This window comes from Carassius auratus, chromosome 31, assembly GCF_003368295.1.
Source record: "Carassius auratus strain Wakin chromosome 31, ASM336829v1, whole genome shotgun sequence".
NCBI lineage: Eukaryota > Metazoa > Chordata > Actinopteri > Cypriniformes > Cyprinidae > Carassius > Carassius auratus.
In genome coordinates, this window is record NC_039273.1 from 5,041,842 (window position 1) to 5,062,574 (window position 20,733).

The 20,733-nt window shown below is 36.4% G+C and overlaps 1 protein-coding gene across 1 annotated transcript; it reads left to right on the forward strand.

Annotated features, from left to right (window-relative positions):
• Window positions 1–6,636: 6,636 nt before the first annotated feature.
• LOC113050296 (solute carrier family 2, facilitated glucose transporter member 1-like) lies at window positions 6,637–20,544 on the forward strand. The gene is made up of 10 exons (XM_026213114.1): window positions 6,637–6,651; window positions 13,514–13,609; window positions 16,220–16,380; window positions 16,555–16,795; window positions 16,883–17,045; window positions 17,136–17,323; window positions 17,457–17,561; window positions 17,764–17,865; window positions 17,988–18,191; window positions 18,285–20,544. Exons 1-10 carry the CDS (start codon window positions 6,637–6,639, stop codon window positions 18,480–18,482), a joined length of 1,473 nt encoding a protein of 490 aa, XP_026068899.1. The 3' UTR covers window positions 18,483–20,544.
• Window positions 20,545–20,733: the final 189 nt, after the last annotated feature.

Sequence of the window (20,733 nt, forward strand, 5' to 3'; positions counted from 1 at the left end):
TTTTCTCAGTATTTTTATTCAGATTCCAGATTTTCAAACAGATGTATCTCAGCCAAATATTGTCCGATCCTTATAAACCATACATTAATGGAAAGCATATGTATTTAGCTTTCACCTGTATCGATTCTCCAGGCAGTTGATATAGTAACCCTCGGTCACCTTCCAGGCTTCTTTCTGCCATGTATCAATCGAGTATTTCCTCCATAGCTGCACTGTTGCTAGGCTGCTGTTTACACGGACACAAGCCAAACATTCTCACGGTTTACTGAGCATCTGTAGTGTCAGATGTCAGCTGCTGATATGTAGTTAGGAATGTTTATTAGGTTTTTATATTTTTTTATTGTTATTATTTCTACACACAACACATTAAAAGGAATCTTCACCCAGAAATGAATAGGCAAGTTTAGTCAAGAATAGTCAAACTTGAAAGTCAATCATTGAACATGAATATATGTATTTGTGAATTATGTTTCATTTATATCCCATGTTAACTTTGACATTCCTAAACCATTTACTATTCCAACAAAGTTTGGATTTATTTATTTTGTATTTTTTACTTGGAGTCTAGGCCTCATCACAGATGTTGACTACGAAGTGTTAGACAGAATTAGAGTCAGGGATTTTCTTGAACATTTCAGACCAATTTTTATGACTAAATTTAAGCTTTTGTTCAGTTTTAAAAATACAAGCATATAGATGACGTCAGAGCTAGTTGACATAAATTAAAAGGTATAATTAAAAAAATGGTTTGTATGTGACACGTAGGGAGTAAAACGGATGGTAGAACAGTAATGTACGTTGTAGCTCATTTTAAATACAGTATACTCCATATATGAAAGGAGGAATAAATCAGCAGATGGCAATTTATTATGTATTTCACATATTTCTCTGCCCATGTACAAAGCAAAGATGTGCTTGAGGATATATCTTTACTTGCTCCTAACCCCTTTGTTATCTTTCAGAGATTTGATGAAATGAACCTCGCAGACTTTACTGAAGTCTCATTCTTCCTGAAGTGTTCAGTGCATCGGGTAACTTGTTGACAAAACTTTGCTCCCCAGTGGACTGATAAAGCTGTGCATGATGGCGTACCATCACAGGTCATCCTTTGACATTATCAAATCAAAGTGGATTGAGTAAATCGGCAATGTAGTCACTTCACATTGGTAAATCTATATAGACATGTCAGTATTCCGTCAGCCAGACATTTCCAGCTGATATCAGTATAGAGTCAGTTAGCTGAAGCATGCCTCATTGTGTGTTGTCTTGCATGTGTGTTTAGTTTAATTTTAGGAAATACTATGGCAGTAAAACAATCAGACAACTTTTTAATGATAACAGGCTATCCTGAGTCTATTTGGTGGACTTTATGTTGACTGGCAGTTATGAACAACCAATAAAAGTGTCCCACCTCATCTGACTCCCCCACATTCAATCTGAATCAGAATAGAGCTGGAAACTGAGGATTTTATACTAAACCATTGAAAATCCTTTGAATGCAAAGCGCGTTTACTTATATTTGCATAATATTGACTGAATGAACGGGTTATGTGGTCATTTTTTTGTTTTTAAAGTGAAAAACTTCACAACTCAACTTCACAAATCTTCATATTAGTATACAGAAATACTGATGCTGATATGGTTATCAAATTAGAATCCCAATGCTGGTATTTGGTAACATAACAATAGGTAATGGCAAAACGCCAGTAGAACCATTTCAGGAGTCTTAAGCTGGTTCTGCTAATGGCTTTATGAATGTTAACAGGAACTGTAAGGGGTGAATGCATTTGAGATTTTTCTCAGACATCTTAAACGTTCTATTATATAGAACATCTGCTATTATGTAACTTTAGATTATAAATGTTTTGAAAAGAGTATTATTTACTGTAGATTTAAACTTTGGCAACGAGGCAGCTGTCAAACCATGTGACAAAAGAGTTTTTAGAGTTTAGTTTTTAAGCTCTACAAATTGAACTTTGCTATTAAGAAGGCAGCAATCTTGTGTTTGCATTCTATCAGCCAGCGGATATGAGTTGTCTGTTGCAATATTACGCAACAGTAATAATCTTAGGTTTTGTTTATTTGTGCTCATGAGTTAAGATACAATAGGTTGGCTAATGTATCTTTTGGACCTACATATTATACAAAGAGATTACCACTAAAATGTTATTTATGCTACACTTGATCTATTTGATGCAGGGACCATATGAATTGCACATATTTAAATGAAAATAATATAATGACCAAAATTAGACACAAATACTACTTTGTTACAATGTTATCTCTTCAAATTCCTCCAGGTTGATCTGATTATGTAATTTGCATATTTCAAGTAAATACTTCTAAATCCTCTATTCATCTTGTAAAAACAAGTGCAATAGGCTTAGAAATCTAACTTCTTTGTGGACCATGGTGACCCGATACTTTTGTTGCACACATGTAGAATGAAATCTTTATGTGTGATGCGTATTTTAAGCGTTTTAGCAGCATTTTGTGAATTCTGTCTTAAAACAATTAACCTTTCAATAGCATGAGATTTTTTTTTCTAGTCACAAAATGAAGAACTCAAACATTATTTTCTTTTAAAATGTAATTAATGTACAGTGTGTGTAGCAGTTGATGTAGTCTATTATCTGATTTAATCATGTAAAAAGCCTTTGTTAGTTTTAAAGCTGTTCTTTCATTGTCTTTTTAGAAAGGTAACTGATTGCTGAAGTCTTTATTAATCTTCTGAGGTGCTGAATTAAACAATGCCCTACAGTGGTGCTATTAACACACCCGTGAGATTTGACGGGCCTCATTCAACTGGCCTAAATTGGGGCAGTGACTCAGCAGGGCAAAACTGGCAGAGAGGGCATTGGGCGTTTCAGGGCTGTTGTAGCAGGCTTGTCTGTTGTCTGGCGCTAAAATGTCATAGGTACAGTGAAGATTATATTACTAGTAAGAACGTGCACATGCAAGTCCAAAGTATGAGCTGGTCAGGGCTGTGTCGGGTTTCATTCCCAGTGACTCAAACAACACAAAGACATACTGAACAGTCCATTCGTCTATCCTGCCCTCCAGGACCGAGTTTGGGCACCCCTGGTTTAGACAGCTAAGATACAAAATGAAAGGTCAGCCTGTGGCCTTGACCGCCCAGATTTTCTGGCATGACCCTATGCTAATTCAGCTATATGATCTTTTGACCTTAGCTACGCAATGTTTTCAAAATAGATGTCTATAATATGCCCTATAGTATATGCTCTTTCTAACTCCTCCTTTAAAGCTTTATTTACTTATTTATTTAATTTATATATTTAAACAAATCTTGTATAGTTTCGAAAGACTTGGAATATTGTGCACAGGTAGTACGGACTACTTTATCGATACTTTTATGTTGCTTTTTCATCTGTTTAGCATTTGATAGCCACAGTTCTTTTTTTTTTACTTTCATTATACTGAAACGTTCATGCAGAGTCAGCATTAATGTACAATTCATCCTTTGTAAATATGAATGAACATGGTAGAAAATAAAATCAACTCTAGGCTGATTTATATTAAACACATGGCCTCGTGGAAATGTGTTTATCATACAGTACCATACTAAGGATTTAGTTGTCATCTGATCCACAGGTCATGTTTATTATCTAAAATATGAACTTATATGACCCTCTTGAGCAGCTTTTGTGTTTTGAAAACAAGTCTGAGATTGTCATGCCTGTTGTTTGACACAGAAGAAAGAAATGTCTTGCAAGTTTGTCATTTGAGTACTTACTTTTATTTACTTATGAAGATAAACAAACAGTACAGTGTTAAAATTTCCAGAGATTCACTGCGTACTCCTTACCAGAGTTCCTCGTAGTTAATGAAGTACATGGTTGTTGCCAAGAGAGTGCATGGCTGCTTGCTCTGCCCTTGACAGATTGATAGGCAGTATTTCTGAATAAGGCCAGCACACCACTGCATGCAAATCCAAGCAGGAACAGATTTAAGGAACAAAAAAAAACAAAAAAAAAAAAAAAAAAACTAACATAAAATGTTATTTCTAAAAATGTCAACATTAAGTGTCACCATGCCATTTAAATTGCATATGACTAGAAATTATTAGCTTTAGATAAACAAAAGACTAGGGGTATATACATTTTGATTAAAAGTATGTATACAATTTTGTGAATAATATCAATAAAAATATAGTTTATAATAATAATAAAAAATAAACTAAACATGTATTATAATATTTAAATAATGTATTGTAAATACATTTTAATTATAATATAATTACATATAATTTTTTGTGTATTATTTTCTTATTGTTATTTTAAATTTCCAAAAGTAATAGTAGCGTAGTAAAAGTAATAGTAGTGTTTATTTTAAACTTCCAACAATTCAATGTATCTTCTCATTAATCTTTTAATTTTTGCATATTTCTGTATTGTATTGTTTCAGTGCTTGATTCACTTCTTTTACGCTCTTCTAAAGTTTTGAGCTGACGAACATCCTGGACAGTCAAGCTTACTTTATTGTATTCTTTTCTGTTTTCCAGGTTTAGAACATTCATCACTGATTGTTCAGAAATGTCTGTTTTTGTTTTCCTTAGCATATCAAACAAGTTTAACAATAAAACAAAAGGTGCACGTTCTTACCTTGTGTCATTTTTGCAGGTTGATTATTTTGCTTGTGCGATAAGCAAATACTTCCCCACCAACTCAAACAAAACCTCAAAAGGAATTGTCTGTAGGAGTGAGACAAAATCCCTCTTTGGGCTTCTCTACAAACTATTGTTAAGGGGAAGTCCTGGCCTAGTGGTTAGAGAGTATGACTCCTAGCCCTAGGGTTGTGGGTTCAAGTCTTGGGCTGGCAATAACACGACTGAGGTGCCCTCGAGCAAGGCACCAAACCCCAATTTTTCCCCCCGGGCACCGCAGCATAACTTGCTGCCCACTGCTCCGGGTGTGTGTTCACGGTTTGTGTGTGTTCATAGTGTGTGTATGTGTGCACTTTGGATGGGTTAAATGCAGAGCATGAATTCTGAGTATGGGTCACCATACTCGGCTGTATGTCACTTCAATCACTTCATTGTTCAGTTTGACTGCAAGTCTGGTGGTGTAATTACTGATCTAATATAAAGGGTCCGGAATGGCAGCTCATAGTTCCCTGGATACCCGTTTCCTCTCTTGGCAGGATATGATGTCTTTCCACATATTCTTGTACATCTCTTAAGATATTCTGTTTTAAATGTACTTCTATTTTTTTTATTATCTGTATGTTGTCAGTGTTACTTTGTTTGCTCTGGGTATGACTCTGTCACCAAATCAAATTCCTGGCAATAAAGCTCTTTCTGATTCATTTAAGGAAAACCCCATATTTCCATATTAAGAGTCCTTATTTATTGGCCAACATTTTTAACTATCAGTGGATAATAGAGAGGATCTGTGATCAGTATTTATTTACTAACATATTTAGAATATTTATTATTATTATTATTTAATATGTATTTTAATGTGTAAACTATATAAATAAGTTTATGAAACAAAGTTAAGCTGCAAAACATTTCAACAAATCTGGTACATCCATAATGGAAATAATTAGCAATTTGTGTGTATATTATTGTGGGTTTTCTTTCTTTCTTTCTGGACTTTTCTGTCACCACGCCAGATACCTTCTTTTGTTTTCATTGTATTTCAAAGTAACAAGACATGAAATGTTTCTTTCTATTTTGATTATGTTTTACTTGGAAAGATTTTCTCTTCACACACTTCCTTAAACAATGTGGAATTACAACATTTTTTAAGGATCAGAGTCAGAGATACACTATCATGCACTGCATTGTCTAAATATAGCTATCTCTCAAAACGTTCTTTCTTTTTTGGCATACATTTGGTTAATATTCTTATGCCATATTATTTTTTGTTCTAGGCTATGTGCTGTTCTATTATTCTATTATGTAATGTTGCTGTTATTATAAAAAAAAAAAAAGACAACTGTAATAAAAGCAGCTTTTCACACTGCTTAATCGTGGTTTAGTGAACATCTATGGAGTTTGAAGCCTATTAAGAAAAAAAACTAAAACTAAAATATGAATAGAAAAAGAATACATTTCTCCAATTTATATATATATATATATATATATATATATATATATATATATATATATATATATATATATATATATATATATATATATATATATATATATATATATATATAAACCAACCCAGTCTTTCAAGATTGATTCTCGTGATGTGTGCTTTTGCACGCTCCTTTTTACGCAGCCATTACGGTCTACATGTCGTCATTGCGGATGAGCCAATCACAGATTACATTCCTAGTCCCGTACTATTGCGTCATACATATTAACCCGGCGAACCCGCACAGCATCTCAGACTCACCGGCTGGAGCAGATAGAAAATAGACCAGATAAGAAAAAGGAGAAGAAATAAACTTATTTACGAACGACGGACCTGTGAAGGCATTTTCCCGGTCTCCTTTTTAAGCTACATCATACTTGGCGAAGCTGTATTTATTTATTTAATTTATTATTATTATTGTCGTTAATCTAATTTAAAAGTTGAATTCTGAGGAAAAACGAGGGAAAAGGGCGAAGTTTCAACTAAATCAACGTACGTCGAGACGTCATCCAACATTTGACAAGAAGTGATGGAGGGCGGAAAGGTAAAAGCGTTTTTTTTTCTTGTCAGAATGCAAAAAAAAAACGAACAAAAACACAAAGGAGATAAGTTGTGTCTTAACAAAACATTATGTGGAAAATATTTGTATCTAATGGTATATCTGTAATGTTAGTTAAACAGTTTTTTTTAATGTCGGCCAGTTAACGTTACTAAGTTAGCCACATTAACTTTACCTCGCGATCCTTGATCTCGAGCTTCGAAAAGTCGATGAACTAACGTTAGCTGAGTGGCAAAAAACGAAATAAGCCCGTAGCACATGTTGAGAGCTGTCACACGTGTAACTAAGTTGTGATGAGCACATAACAATGTGCTACAGTTTCCTAAAAACGCGTGTTGGATGTTAGTTAGATAGTCAGTCAATGCCGGGAAATCGTGTGTCTAAAACCCCTATTAAGGCGCCTACATAGAGAGCATTTTTTGGGCATCACAGACGCGTTTTCTGGCTATGTCTATATAGGACAATGAGCTGCCTGTGTAGCATCTTTATGTACCAGTAGTGGCGCCTGTGGTGACCTAAAGTGCTGTCTTTGCAGGGAGCACATTGGGTTTTCAGACACAGCCAGAGAATCGTGGTGTACGTGCTCGCTTTAATCCATCAGTGGTTAGCTCCTTTTCTTTTCTTTTCTTTTCTTTTCTTTTCTTTTCTTTTCTTTTCTTTTCTTTTCTTTTCTTTTCTTTTCAAGTTTCAATTTAAAGTAATTTGTTGGCATTTCCTGGTTTACATACAATGTTGTAATTTATTACAATATTACACACAGCGAAAATATACAATATTTACAATAAAATATTTGTTTGGTTATATCATCATAATTATTAGAATTATGGTGGAGTTTTGGTATATATACGTGTGTATACTACACATATATGTTTATATATTTACAATAATGTGGCTTATATATGTAATTGTATTGGGTGTATATACAAGTATGACTGCATTTTCTGAACTAAATTTACCTTAGAATTCACCTTAAAATGTATAATTATGTTTGAATTGGAAAGCTCCATCTCTAGTTTTATTTCAGGCACCATTCAAACTAGTGACTAATACTGCTAGACTCATACGTGACTAGTAAGCTGTTATACATGGCTAACCTAACCACCGCTGCATGATGCTCACCCATGATTGGTCAAGTGTCTTTCAGTTTCCCTGAACTCAGGGACTTTGCATGATGTTGTGGGTTCTATTTAGTCTTTTATCACGAAAGACAGAAGCAAACCATAAAAACAAACATTTGGGATGTTTTAGAGTTTAAGATTAATAAAATTAACTGGTTTTCTGCTAAATATAGTGTGGCTGATATAAAATTCTTAAGTTAAATTAGACCTAAATGTTTTTAAAAACACCTTGTGAACTGAAAAAAAAAACAGCTTTGTGGTATGCTGTTGCTGCATTTATTATAGTGTTTGGTTGACGTGCTGGGAACGAGGGAGATGTCCCTTGGGAGAGGACAGCTACAGCTGGCTTCAAACTAGGGAACGCTTAACATGACACTGCCAGTGAGGTCATGCTCTTGACCCCTTCCCAGCACACTGCCTAATGTTGTGCCTGTGTTGTACAGCACTCTCCAGGCAACATGCCCACATGTGTGCCTCTCTAATGCCAGAGAAACGTGCACACGCATGCAACACTCGTGCTTAGTATTTTCATACCAAACCAGCTTCTGATATTTAACATGTGCAAAGAATGTGTGCTTGACAGGAAAGTTTTAGATACTGTGACTGATCACAAAACATGTTCAGAAATGTAAAGTACATGTATCAGTGTGTATTGTATGAACAGACAACAGTGCCACACCTGTCACTCACCTGTCAGGTTTTAGTATTTGCATAGGAGGACAACTTTGTCACTCTCTCTTTTTCTTCAGAAGCTCTGATTATGTTTTAAACCTAAAGAAGAAATCATACAGACTTAACATCGTATCTAATGATCTACATTGAATTCTTGTAAACTTTAGATAACCAAGCAAATATTTAATCACTAAACAATGTTTATTTCAAAGTAGAGATGGAAAGATGAAATGGAAAAACCAACTGAGCATTTCTGAATGAGTTCATTTTGTTCATTTAAGTGGTCTTTTCATCACTCACCAACCAGATAAAGGCATCTGAATTAGACAGACAGACGTGCATTGATGTCTTTACCATCATATTACTGTGTGCGAATTAAGTGTTTTTCAGATTTCAGATATCGTTCAAAAAAATGTTATTTGGTCTAATCAACTCAAACTGTTGAAAATGACAACTGAGCACCAGGACAGCCAAAAAAGGAAATCTCGATTTGCAAAGAGACATTTGAAGCATTTGATTAGGGAGGATTAAACCTAAAGCAAACTGTCAGAAGACTTAATTCAATTTTGCTTTCTCAAGTCAGGCTACTTTTCTTTTCTCATTCACCCCTGCATGACTGCGTCTCTTGTATGTACTCCCCTGTTTATGCCATTTCAGCCTAATTGGTGTTAATAAAGGGATTTCTTTGAGTTTTTGTTTGAGGTCATTTACTGTAGGTTACATAACATTGTTTGTAATACAGCAGTGGTAGGCCTAAATCCTAGCGGGGGCCCCATTCCAGTGAAAGATATCATTATTAGCACTGTAAACTTCAGGAACTTATGTGTCGCAGTGTGTAAAAGCAGTTCAGTGTAGTTGTGAGTGGCTTATGTGAAATCATATTAGTGGAGTGACTCCCAGACTTTACAGAACTAGAGGCTGGCAGATAGATGGTGCTTGGGAATGAGAACGTGCCAGTCGGAGCATCACCTCAGAGAGAGCGAGAGAGGCAGAAAGAGAGGGATCTTTGTCTTTGTTGCAGACTAAGCTCTTCTCCTTGAGTCTGAACCAGACAGCTACTCTTCCTCATCTTGCAGGCCTGTATTCATCATTTATCGGCTCCAGATGTATTTGGACACTTAATTCAACTAAAAATGTCTAAATGCCACTGCATTAGATAATGGGATGTCAAATCCAGGTGACATCTCAAATGCTGATAACAACTGGCTGGATATACATTATCCTGCTTAATACACAGCTACTTCCCACATAAGTAAGAAATTGGACACAAAATATAGATTTGAGTTGAAACTTTTAACACAGACGAATGAACAAGTTCAAACTAGACGAGCGTAGGGTGTGTTATACAGGGCCTGTCATTAATAAACCATTAAATAAATAGAAAAGTCAGTAAGTTGTAATTAATTGTCTAGCTTGAAATTATATTAAACTGATACAAATCATTATCTTGAAATAATTAGATTTGAAGTTTTCATGGGAATCATGGTGCCCTAAGTGAGGCTGTTTTTTGTGAATGAAACCTGGAGGAACAAATAAAGCCTGTCAGTAGGTGCAATAAAATAATTTATTGGCTATTATTGCATTTCTAGCGAAGTCCTGCGCTGTGCCTACTATTTGCTTTCTAAAGACAGGTGTGTTTAACGTCATTCTCCTTACAGTATGTCATTGATCATGATCATGGTTTTATTTTAATGGCACTTTTTCATTTTATCATATTCGATTTAATACTATGTTTTTAAGATCCTTTTTTGTTTGTTTAACTAAGGATGCAGATCCTCACACCGTTGTTTTTTTTAAGGTTAATGAGGCTATAAAGTAAGAAAACTTCCAGTAGCATTGCTGTTGTAAAGGTGTTAATCTTTAATCTTTAATCACAATTTTGAGGAGGGTAAAATTAAACAAAAAAAAAATAATAATTATTTGTAATTTTGCTTGCTTATTTATTTATGAGGACACACACACACGCACAAAACAAAAGACAGCCATAGTACAGAATTAAGGCATTCAGTGTTTTAAGCAATGTAAAGATCAGCTCAAATTTGTTACGTAACTCTGACAGGCTCAAAAAAAAGCTTTTGTACCTTGCAGTGAATGGCTTTGAAAGGTGAAAGGTTTATTTGCATACTAGTTTGGTTGCTACGTCAGAGCTTCCGTATAATTGCCTGTTGAGGGAATTTTTGTTTGCATTTTTCTAAAGGAAGTCCCCAAGATTTGTTTTGCCTCTACTGCTCATATAATTATGACATTAACAAAATACCTTTTTATTCTTATTTTTTATACAGTTTAAAAAGTCCTAAACTTCCCTTAACCTAAATGTAATATGCCTACAGACAATGAAATAAGCACTGAGCCAAAATATGTGTCCAGGTCAGCTGTCAGTGTGTGCTATTAGCAGAAGGGTGTGACTGTTTATGGTGTGAGCCGCGCGAATTCAGGATGACGAAGCTAAAAATATCATTTCGTACATGTGTGGCACCTAAATGGTTAATGTAGCCTTTACAAAATTGTCCAGTCACAACAAACTCACAATATATTTCATGAAGAGGGTCAGATCAAAGTTATATATCTGTTTGATCTGTTCATGTAGTTTAAAGTTATGTCTGCATAGATACACACTGCATAGTAATACAAGGTAAAGGCAGGAATCTGAAGAGGAATGTTTCATAGCCAAACCTACACCCTCCCCTCGAGTAAGACTCGAGTCAAATCTTCCATATTTAGAGGTTTCATCTTTCTTAAAGAGGCCTTCACCTCTGCATCTGTTCTGAGTTGTGTTCGCTATCAATGTTTCAGCAGCAGGAAGGATGTAGTTAACTTCTGAGGGCAGTCGCTGTGCCCATTGCATTTTCATTTGTGCGGGCTTGGTCTGCATGTTCTTTGTGTGCGATTTTGACTTGCATTTTAAACTACTAAATGAACATTTAAAAGCCTTCTAGAGGTTTTGTGTTTGTGTGTATTTGGCTTCCTGTTTCAGGGCTGGTTAAACAGCATAGTCGTGAACTCTGTGAACTGCAGCCTCTACACAAAGTGACGGGTGTATCCACTTCTAGCCCCTTTTAAGCTCTTGCGTCTTGTGCAGACGGGTGTCCTTGTGTGTGCAAGTGAAAGAAGTGCACACGTCCAAATCTGGTATCTTTCTCATCGCTGACTGTCTGTTTATAAAGGAGGAATGCAACTCTGAAAAATGTTCAAAATGGAGATCTGTTTACAGTCTCATCTAGCATGCTAAATGCTAGCTCAAATACGAACAGCTTGACATTTTAAGCTCTTTTTTTTTTTTTTGAGTTGTTTTAGCTTGAGTGAATCAACAAATCAGAGACCTTTTGCAGATTCCATCATAATATTTACAGACAACTCTTAATTCCTTTGTAGGAATTAAGGACTGCCATAAAAGGAATTAAAAAAAAAAAGTGTAGAACCTGTTGATTCGGTTTTGTGTATGTTTGAGTAAAATGTATTTTAATGTAATAAAATTGTTTATGTATCAGTGATGTATTTGGGCTTAAGTTCGTCATTAGACATTCATATTTGGAAAACTGTTAATGGCTTGATTTACAGGGTCAAGTGGCTTTTAAAACTGTGAACTAAACAACATGGTTTTGTTCTAAAGCTGTGGATGTGTAACCACGTGGAAAAAAATGTCCAGCCCATATCCTGTCTGTGTGAATATTCCAATCCAGTGATTTCTGAAATAACAGTCAAGAACCCAAACAATGACGATGATGCCTTCAGAGGAGAAGAGTTTACACAAACCCATTCTTTAAAGAGGCAGATTAAACTACTAGAAATTCTTCCCTAAGTCATCCAGTAGAGTTGCATTATAGTCTTTCACAAGTTCAGGTTCAATCTTTGTAGTCTGCAGGAACAGTTTGTTTCAGGTCAAGAGGCACAGCCTCGCTCTGATGTCATTTCACCCAAACTTAGATAGTAGATAATGTTGAAACCAATATAGTAAGAGACTGAATCGTGTGAAGCCTCTCATGTCCCAGTCACATTTCACCTCTAGAGACAGAAAATAATCTAGGTATTTATATTTTTAATAAGAAGATAAAGACAATGCTTTGTACCTGATGACTTTTTGCACGGTGACACTTATTGTCATGACAGTTAATCCTCCTCAGTTTTCATAGTAATCCAATTAAATGCTTAAATTAAATGTTAAATCATAATTGTAAAAATATTCTTACTGGTGCATAAAATGTTTATTCCCCTATTCTTACGTAATTATTTTTATTATAATGTAATATGATTAATTAAGGATTGACTAGCCTATATAGCATTGCATTACTGCGATTAGCACACTATGGTGTTTTAATGAGCTTTCAGTTCCCTTTCGCCTTCAAGATTTCCTGTGTTGCAGACAGATTTCATCACATTTTGTCCAGTCATTTTTAAACCAGACAGTCTGAAAACAAATATACTTCAGCTTGTTTGTTTTTTTTTCTTAGGAATGAGGATAACGATTGATTCTCTGATCACTTCCCTGAGATTTATTGAAATATATCTTCCAAACCTGCAGAAAAATTAACAAAACCTGTCAGGAAGTCGCCTGTGCAAGTGAATACTTCTGCTGTATTGAAAGAGAAGGAAATGCTTTCATTTTGTGTAGCACTTATCTTTAAAGTCCCACTAGGAAGGGGGTGTTGCTGGATATTTTAAAGTTCAGAATTCATTTGGGAATACTGAATACTGGAAAAGAAATATAAATATGTTTGGGTTTCTTTTGTAAACTTTTCAGAACTTTATGATTTTTACAGTTTTTGCTATCAGCGCAGTAGCCTTGCAGTTAGCACAGGTTGGCTAAAATGTTTTTCATTTTTGAGGAAGAACAGAATAAAAACAAGTTTTACAGCTACCCTGACACGTATCAGAATGACAAACAATAGTTCACCACACCTCTGAGAATAGCTCTGTTTATTACAGTCAGGTCTGGCTTTTGTCCTGCGGGTATTAGAGCTCTTTTGTGCAATGGGATGTGATGGAGATTCAGTACAATTCATTGTGTAGCAAAAAAATAAAAATAAATGACTCATTTTGTTTTATTCTTCCCTGAACAGCAACTGACCTTCCCGCTGATGCTGACTGTCGGGACGGCTGTGATCGGCTCCCTTCAGTTCGGTTACAACACAGGTGTCATCAATGCCCCGCAAAAGGTGAGTGACAAGCTTATACTCGCATATATGCAAACTCTGAGAGACAAACTCTTCACTGTTCACCCTGATGTCCCAAGTGTGTCCTTGGACTTTGACATTATCGAAACGCTGCCCCTTCACTCAGTCATGTACTTCTGCAGCTGTTTCCAAATCCCTGTCTGTCAGTGGACACACACACACACACACACACACACACTCTTACATCAACATAACACAAACGCCTCCTGTTCAACTACAGGAGGACTGTAAAATTGCTCTATACATCTCCTCAGGGAGATTTTGCCTTTCATCCACACATTGTGAGGCAATTTACATTTGTTAAATAATAAGTGACTAACTGCCTATCAAATATACATTAAATACGCTCTCTGTTCTGGTACAGAGTGTAGGGCATCTGTCACACATAGCACAGCTTATTCAGACACGCGTGTTGAACTAGGGGCCAGGCTTTGCTTATGTGAATGGAGCTTTTCTGGCTTTTAAACACTATATGGAGTGTATAGATTCTACTCCCACTCCTCTTCATGTCTAGAGAAACCCGAAATTGTGTTTTTAATACCTACCATTAAGATTTGTATGTGTGCGCGTGTATGTGCATGTATAAATACAATTACTGTACTGTACTGTACTATTTTAATATTTTTTAAAATGTAATTAATTCCTGAGATGTAAAAGCTGAAGTTTCATCAGCCATTACTCCATTCTTCAGTGTCACATGATACTTATATTTTCAAATACTACTGATGTAGTGCTCAAGAGACAAGATTTCTTATTAGCACTGCTGAAAATAGTTGTGCTGTCTAATCCAATACCATTTCAGTTTTCAAACTTTTTTTAAATTATTATTTGTATTAGATTTGTTTTGGATTAGATTGCCTAATAATTTAGTAACTGTTTAATCTTTGGCAAATCATCAAATTAATACCCTTTTTTATACTGTATAATGTTGTGTTTCCTAGATTGGCTTGTAGCATATCATTTTAGCATTTGATTTTCATTTTTAAGGTTTTTCTTCATTTAGACAAAATAGGGTACGGTTTTTGACATTGGCCGTTTATCTGTCTATTGTTATCAGGCAGAGTTTTATTATCATAGACGCTGTTTAAACTACTTAAATACTATTAGACTCTGCACATACTAGCTTCTGGCAAATGATGGTGTGTTTGCTCTCACTGTTTGTTTCTGATGGTTGTGACAATAGTTTTAACACGTGAGAGAGGGCTGTGATGAGGCCTTAATAGGAGTAACGTGTGTGGGTCTGACGCAGACCCTCTCTATAAATAATCACTTCGATAAGATTACTGCACCCTCAAGGGCTTGTTGTCTGCAGTCCTCCCTTACTGAGACTTTACTCACAAATCACCAAAACTATACAGTGTTATAATGCATTATCATGCGCAAAACTCCTCTATGAATGGACTGTATTATTTGTGACCAGGTGGATCTTTGCTGTACTCCTCAGTGTGGGCGTTCCTTCACATAATCAAATATTAAAGGTCCTGATAAACCTGGTGAAATAAAAACGGTTATCAGTTTTTTCACACAATGGCAGTTGATTGGGACTGTGGACAGCTGTGTTCAGCATTTACTTGAACTAAACATGGTTTTTAAAGACTATTGTGTTTTAAGAGATTATTTGATAAACAGTTTAGCCCCTCATATGGAAGAATATTATATTTAGTATAAGTAATATGCTTGTGAACTAATATTTCTTCCTATTTGCATGTGTCTCTATGTTGTGTAACAGGTTTGTATAATGACGGGTCAAACCCAGAGGCACATGACTTTAACCCTGCATAATATTTATGTGATGCTGATGCACTGAAGGGCTTTCTGCATGCCTAAGGTGTCAGACAGCTGATGACGAGAGAGGAACTGGTTTCCTAACCTTAATACGTCAACAGATCATACAGAACAAACGTAACTTTTTTTTCTTCTTTATAACCCAGCTTGAATCTTACTGGGTGGCATTCATCTGATTGCTACAACAGATAGTCTGTGTTTATCAACAAACACTTGACATAGAGATCTCCGAGAAACCCGACTCCCTCTGTGGGTTTCGGGTTTCATTACTAAACCATGTTACCTAATACTGGACGAGACAGTGAGCCACCTGCCGGACAGAATTGCTCATTACAACATAAATCTCAAGCACCCAGAGCAGATTGGTGATATTAAATTGTAATTAAAAAGTAAAGCATAAAATAAAATAAATATTAAAAAATAATAAAAATAATAATTAAGAATCACACTTTTTATTTTGCAATACTTTATAGGTGTTTTTTTTATTCTAATTTTGATTGTTTTATCAAATCCTTTTTTTTTAATAACATGAAATTTTTCTGTTTTCGTTTTAACTTTACTTAAAACTTCAGTAATTTTGCTGTTTTTGACATTTTGAGTATTTTTATTTGTTTTACACAAGTCCTGTATAGTTTTTATTGATTTTATTTCAAATTAAACTCATTTATAATGAGAAATGTGTCCTTGGCAAGAAACTGAAATAAAAGTTTGTATTTTATTTCAGTTAACGTTTGTGTTGTTTAATTTTAGTTTCAGTTTTAGGAATTATAATAACCCTGGTAATAAGTGAGTGTATTTGTGTTGTAGATCATTGAGGCCTTCTACAATCAGACATGGACTGATCGACATAATGAGAACATCCCTAGTACCACCATGACTACCCTGTGGTCTCTATCAGTGGCCATCTTCTCTGTGGGCGGCATTATTGGATCCTTCTCCGTTGGGCTGTTTGTTAACCGCTTTGGAAGGTGAAATACAGTTGTTGTCAGTTTTTATATTATTTATTTTTTTTTACATAAAGGCACCACCATCTTTTACATTATTTAATTCCTTGTGTACATTTACGGCCTTGTAATATGGCTTCTGATTAGATGATTTTAATGTTTGATTGTAAAACTCTTGCTGTTTTTTTCTCATTTCAGGAGGAACTCTATGCTCATGGCTAACGTCCTGGCTTTCATCGCTGCAGCATTGATGGGCTTCTCTAAAATGGCGGCGTCCTGGGAGATGCTCATTACTGGACGGTTTGTGGTGGGCCTTTACTCGGGCCTGTCCACTGGTTTTGTGCCCATGTATGTGGGTGAAGTGGCCCCCACAGCCCTTAGAGGAGCCCTGGGAACCCTTCACCAGTTGGGCATTGTTATTGGCATCCTCATGGCTCAGGTACATACATACTAAGGACATTTGTGCCGTTTCAGTGACCATTTTTGGATATTTCTCCATGTTTATGTACTGTCTTGTGTATTTTAGATCTTTGGTATGGACTCAATCATGGGAAATGCCACCATGTGGCCATTCCTCCTTGGCTTCACCTTCATCCCAGCCCTGCTGCAGTGCTGTTTACTGCCCTTCTGCCCCGAGAGCCCTCGATTTCTCCTTATCATCCGCAACGAGGAAGACAAAGCCAAATCAGGTGAGAACGGACCCACTTCACCGAAACATCTCCATTTATCCAGCGCAGCAGTGATTTCATCAGTGTAAACATGTTTTCATGTGCTTTCAGTGCTTAAAAAGCTGCGTGGGATGACAGATGTGAGCGCAGACATGCAGGAGATGAAGGAGGAGAGCAGACAGATGATGAGAGAGAAGAAGGTGACCATTCCTGAACTGTTCCGCTCCCCGCTCTACCGACAGCCCATCATTATAGCCATCATGCTGCAGCTGTCCCAGCAGCTGTCTGGAATCAATGCTGTGAGTAACCTTCATGTGCACATGTTTACAGGTAAAACAAAGATGAACCTTGGACCTGTACCTTTACTGTTTTTATATAAACTCGATTTTATTATGAACTCCAACCCTAACTCGTGCTAACATTGTTGTGTAGGTATTCTACTACTCTACAAAGATCTTTGAGAAGGCAGGTGTGAAGCAGCCAGTTTACGCCACGATTGGAGCAGGAGTCGTCAACACCGCTTTCACTGTTGTGTCTGTGAGTATCAGTATGCCAACAGACACGAGCACGAACCTAACAGAACCATTGCTGTTACTATAGTAATAATTACATATATTATATTCAATGATGTCATTAATCTCCAAATGACCTAATATTATCTAGCACTAGTGTATTCTTTATATACAATAAAGAGCATTTATTTTGCCTAATATTAATATGATTTGTTATTGTTATGCAGCTGTTTGTGGTTGAGCGAGCGGGCCGCAGGTCTCTGCACCTCTTGGGACTTCTGGGAATGGCTGGATCTGCCGTACTGATGACCATCGCTGTTGCATTGCTGGTATGCAAATAATATATATTTACCTATGTTTGGAGTTATTAATCATTTAGAAAGTTTTCCTTTCGGACTGAAGGTTTACAATCTATTTGAACTGACGGCATTATTGCCCATCTCTCCGACAGGAAAAGTACGACTGGATGTCCTACATGAGCATCGTAGCAATCTTTGCATTCGTTGCCTTCTTTGAGATCGGACCAGGCCCCATCCCATGGTTCATTGTGGCTGAACTGTTCAGTCAGGGCCCAAGACCCTCTGCTTTTGCTGTTGCTGGATTCTCCAACTGGACAGCGAACTTTATCGTGGGCATGTGCTTTCAGTATGTCGAGGTAAGAGGCCGGTGAGAATCATTTGTAGGATGTGGACACGTTTGTTTTGGCTGGTTTAACCTTCTTCTCTATGTCTTTCTTGTGCTTTGACAGGAGCTCTGTGGGGCGTACGTGTTCATCATCTTCACCGTATTCTTACTGTGCTTCTTCATCTTCACTTACTTCAAAGTCCCAGAGACCAAGGGCCGGACGTTCGACGAAATCTCCGCCGGTTTCCGCCAGACAGCATCAGGTGCCGAGAAGCACTTGCCTGACGAGATGAGCAGCCTGGGGGCGGACTCTCAACTTTAAACCCCTCCTCTAACCCCGCCTGCCTCATCTGGTCACTCTTCTGCATGCAACTACCTAGGAGAAGGGGTCAGCGGGCTGTCAATCAAACATTTCCCCCTTCCCATGGCTGCACTCACCTCTTATTCCCCCCGCGCTCCCCGATGGCTTCACGCGGCCAGCCGAACGACAGCTGCTGGATGCCAGACATCGGGTTTGAAAGGCAGGGAGTAAGAGTAGTTATCATGATCCTTCAATCAGAAAGATGATCGTTTTAAGACATGTTTGAGGTGTCGAATTGCTTCGGCTAGTTTTACTAGGTTTTATGTTTTTAAATCTGACTTAACTGTTACTTCTGCTGTGCTTTGAGAGAGTAAAAATCACCGGAGGTCACCGGGTCACTCCTGATCGAGCTCTTGACGTCAGAAATCCAGATGCCAAATGTATACTGACAATTTAATACTGTATTCCAGATAACTGTATCACATTTAAATGTACATATATGTATATATATAAGGTTAGTTAAATAAGACCCAAAATATGTCATTATACATATATGTACATTTAAGTAAAACTCTTCTGCATAGCAAGCATTTTCTGTTATTTTAATGCTTTACAGGGTATTGTATCTCTATTTTCATATCAATACGTCTTCTGTTCTTGCTTTCAAGATGTGTCACATCTTTTTAAAATATATTTATATTTTGTAACAAATTCACTTGCTTTCTCTATGAAATGTAGATAGTTATGACCCCTCCAGTAGGAGACAAACAGAAACATTTCTTAAATCGTTTCATTATGTTACTTGTCACCAAATATTACATCAACCCAACTTTTTAATGTAAGGTCGGTCACTTTATAATGCACAATCAGACGTTCTCTTTAATGAAAGTATTCGCATCAGTGCAAGTGAATGTTGGTCATACAGTACAGCAGATATCAGACACTCGTAATGCTCCACTTCAGGATGAGTTCAGATGTCAGTAGTTTGAAATGCGTTTTGCACAGTCGACTCCCTCCAGCCGAGGGAGAATTGTCAAGATGGGAAACACGGAGAGAGTGACCAAAATGCACTGGGACTGGTGGCGTGATTCGAGGGCATTGAACAGCCTTCCTCTTCCTCTTCATCTGATGGAAGAGCTGCCAAACCAGACCATTGATGATGCTGTTAATACAAACCATGTGTCTGTTTCTTCTCTTTTAACCTAGTCTGTTCACCCTTGATAGTTTACCCATAAGTATTTGTGGTTTTTACGCACATCAAAGTTATCAAATGAGGTTTTTCACTTTGAATTTACGTGAGCATATACGTATAATCTGCTGTTAAACATTATTCTGCTTTTTAAACGCTCCAGAATCAATTTTAGTTTAGTTAAAAAATGTGTACAATTGATCTTCACCTCTAATAAATGATCTGTATTTGTGTCTTTTTTTTTGACATATCAGATACCTGTTTTTCTTTTTTTCTTTTTTCACTTTGAGTGGAGTTTGAGTGTGTGCATGTGATATTTGGCCAGTTTGCCAGCAATACAACAGATCAAATGAATTTTTTGTATTTCAACACCAGCATCCTGAATACATACATATTCACCAGCAGAGCATTCCATACGGGAGTATCGTGTGTGTGTGTTTTTGACGTTTTATGCACATCAGAAAGACACAGGTGTGTGTTTTTCAGATCATATGCATGTTCACATGAACTCAGAATGAGTTGAAATCACTGATGTGTGTTGTGTGGAATTGTCAAAGAAACGTTTTATAGCCTATGGAGAGCTTGATTTCCCGCTGTAACTGTAAATACTGAATGTAAAATAGGTGAAATTTTGTTAAAGACATTTTAGTTTAAAGTATGATTTTAATAGCTGTACTATTCTCATTTGTCATTTTCCTGTTTTTATAATGTAGAATATGTTTCTCTTTTTTTTCTTTTCTTTGATGCACTATCATGGTAGTCATTACTGTAAGGCTCTGTAAACATCTGTTTTTGTTTTGTATACCGTACTGTATTTATTAGAACATCTAATTTATTTAGTTTTTTTTTTCTTTTGCTGTCAGTTTTACTTAAGGAAATAAAATTGTTAGAAAACAACAACAATGTGTTTGTGAATTATTTTGAGGGTCTGTGTGTACAGTTTTAGCTTAATGGTTTCCAAACACTGATTCCTGATTCAGTTTACTAGAAGAACTGAAATTGGTGTTATTTTGGAGCTGTCTATAATAACCACTGCTTTAGCTTCAAATTCTTCAGAGCTGCAGAAATCAAGAACCTCGTGCA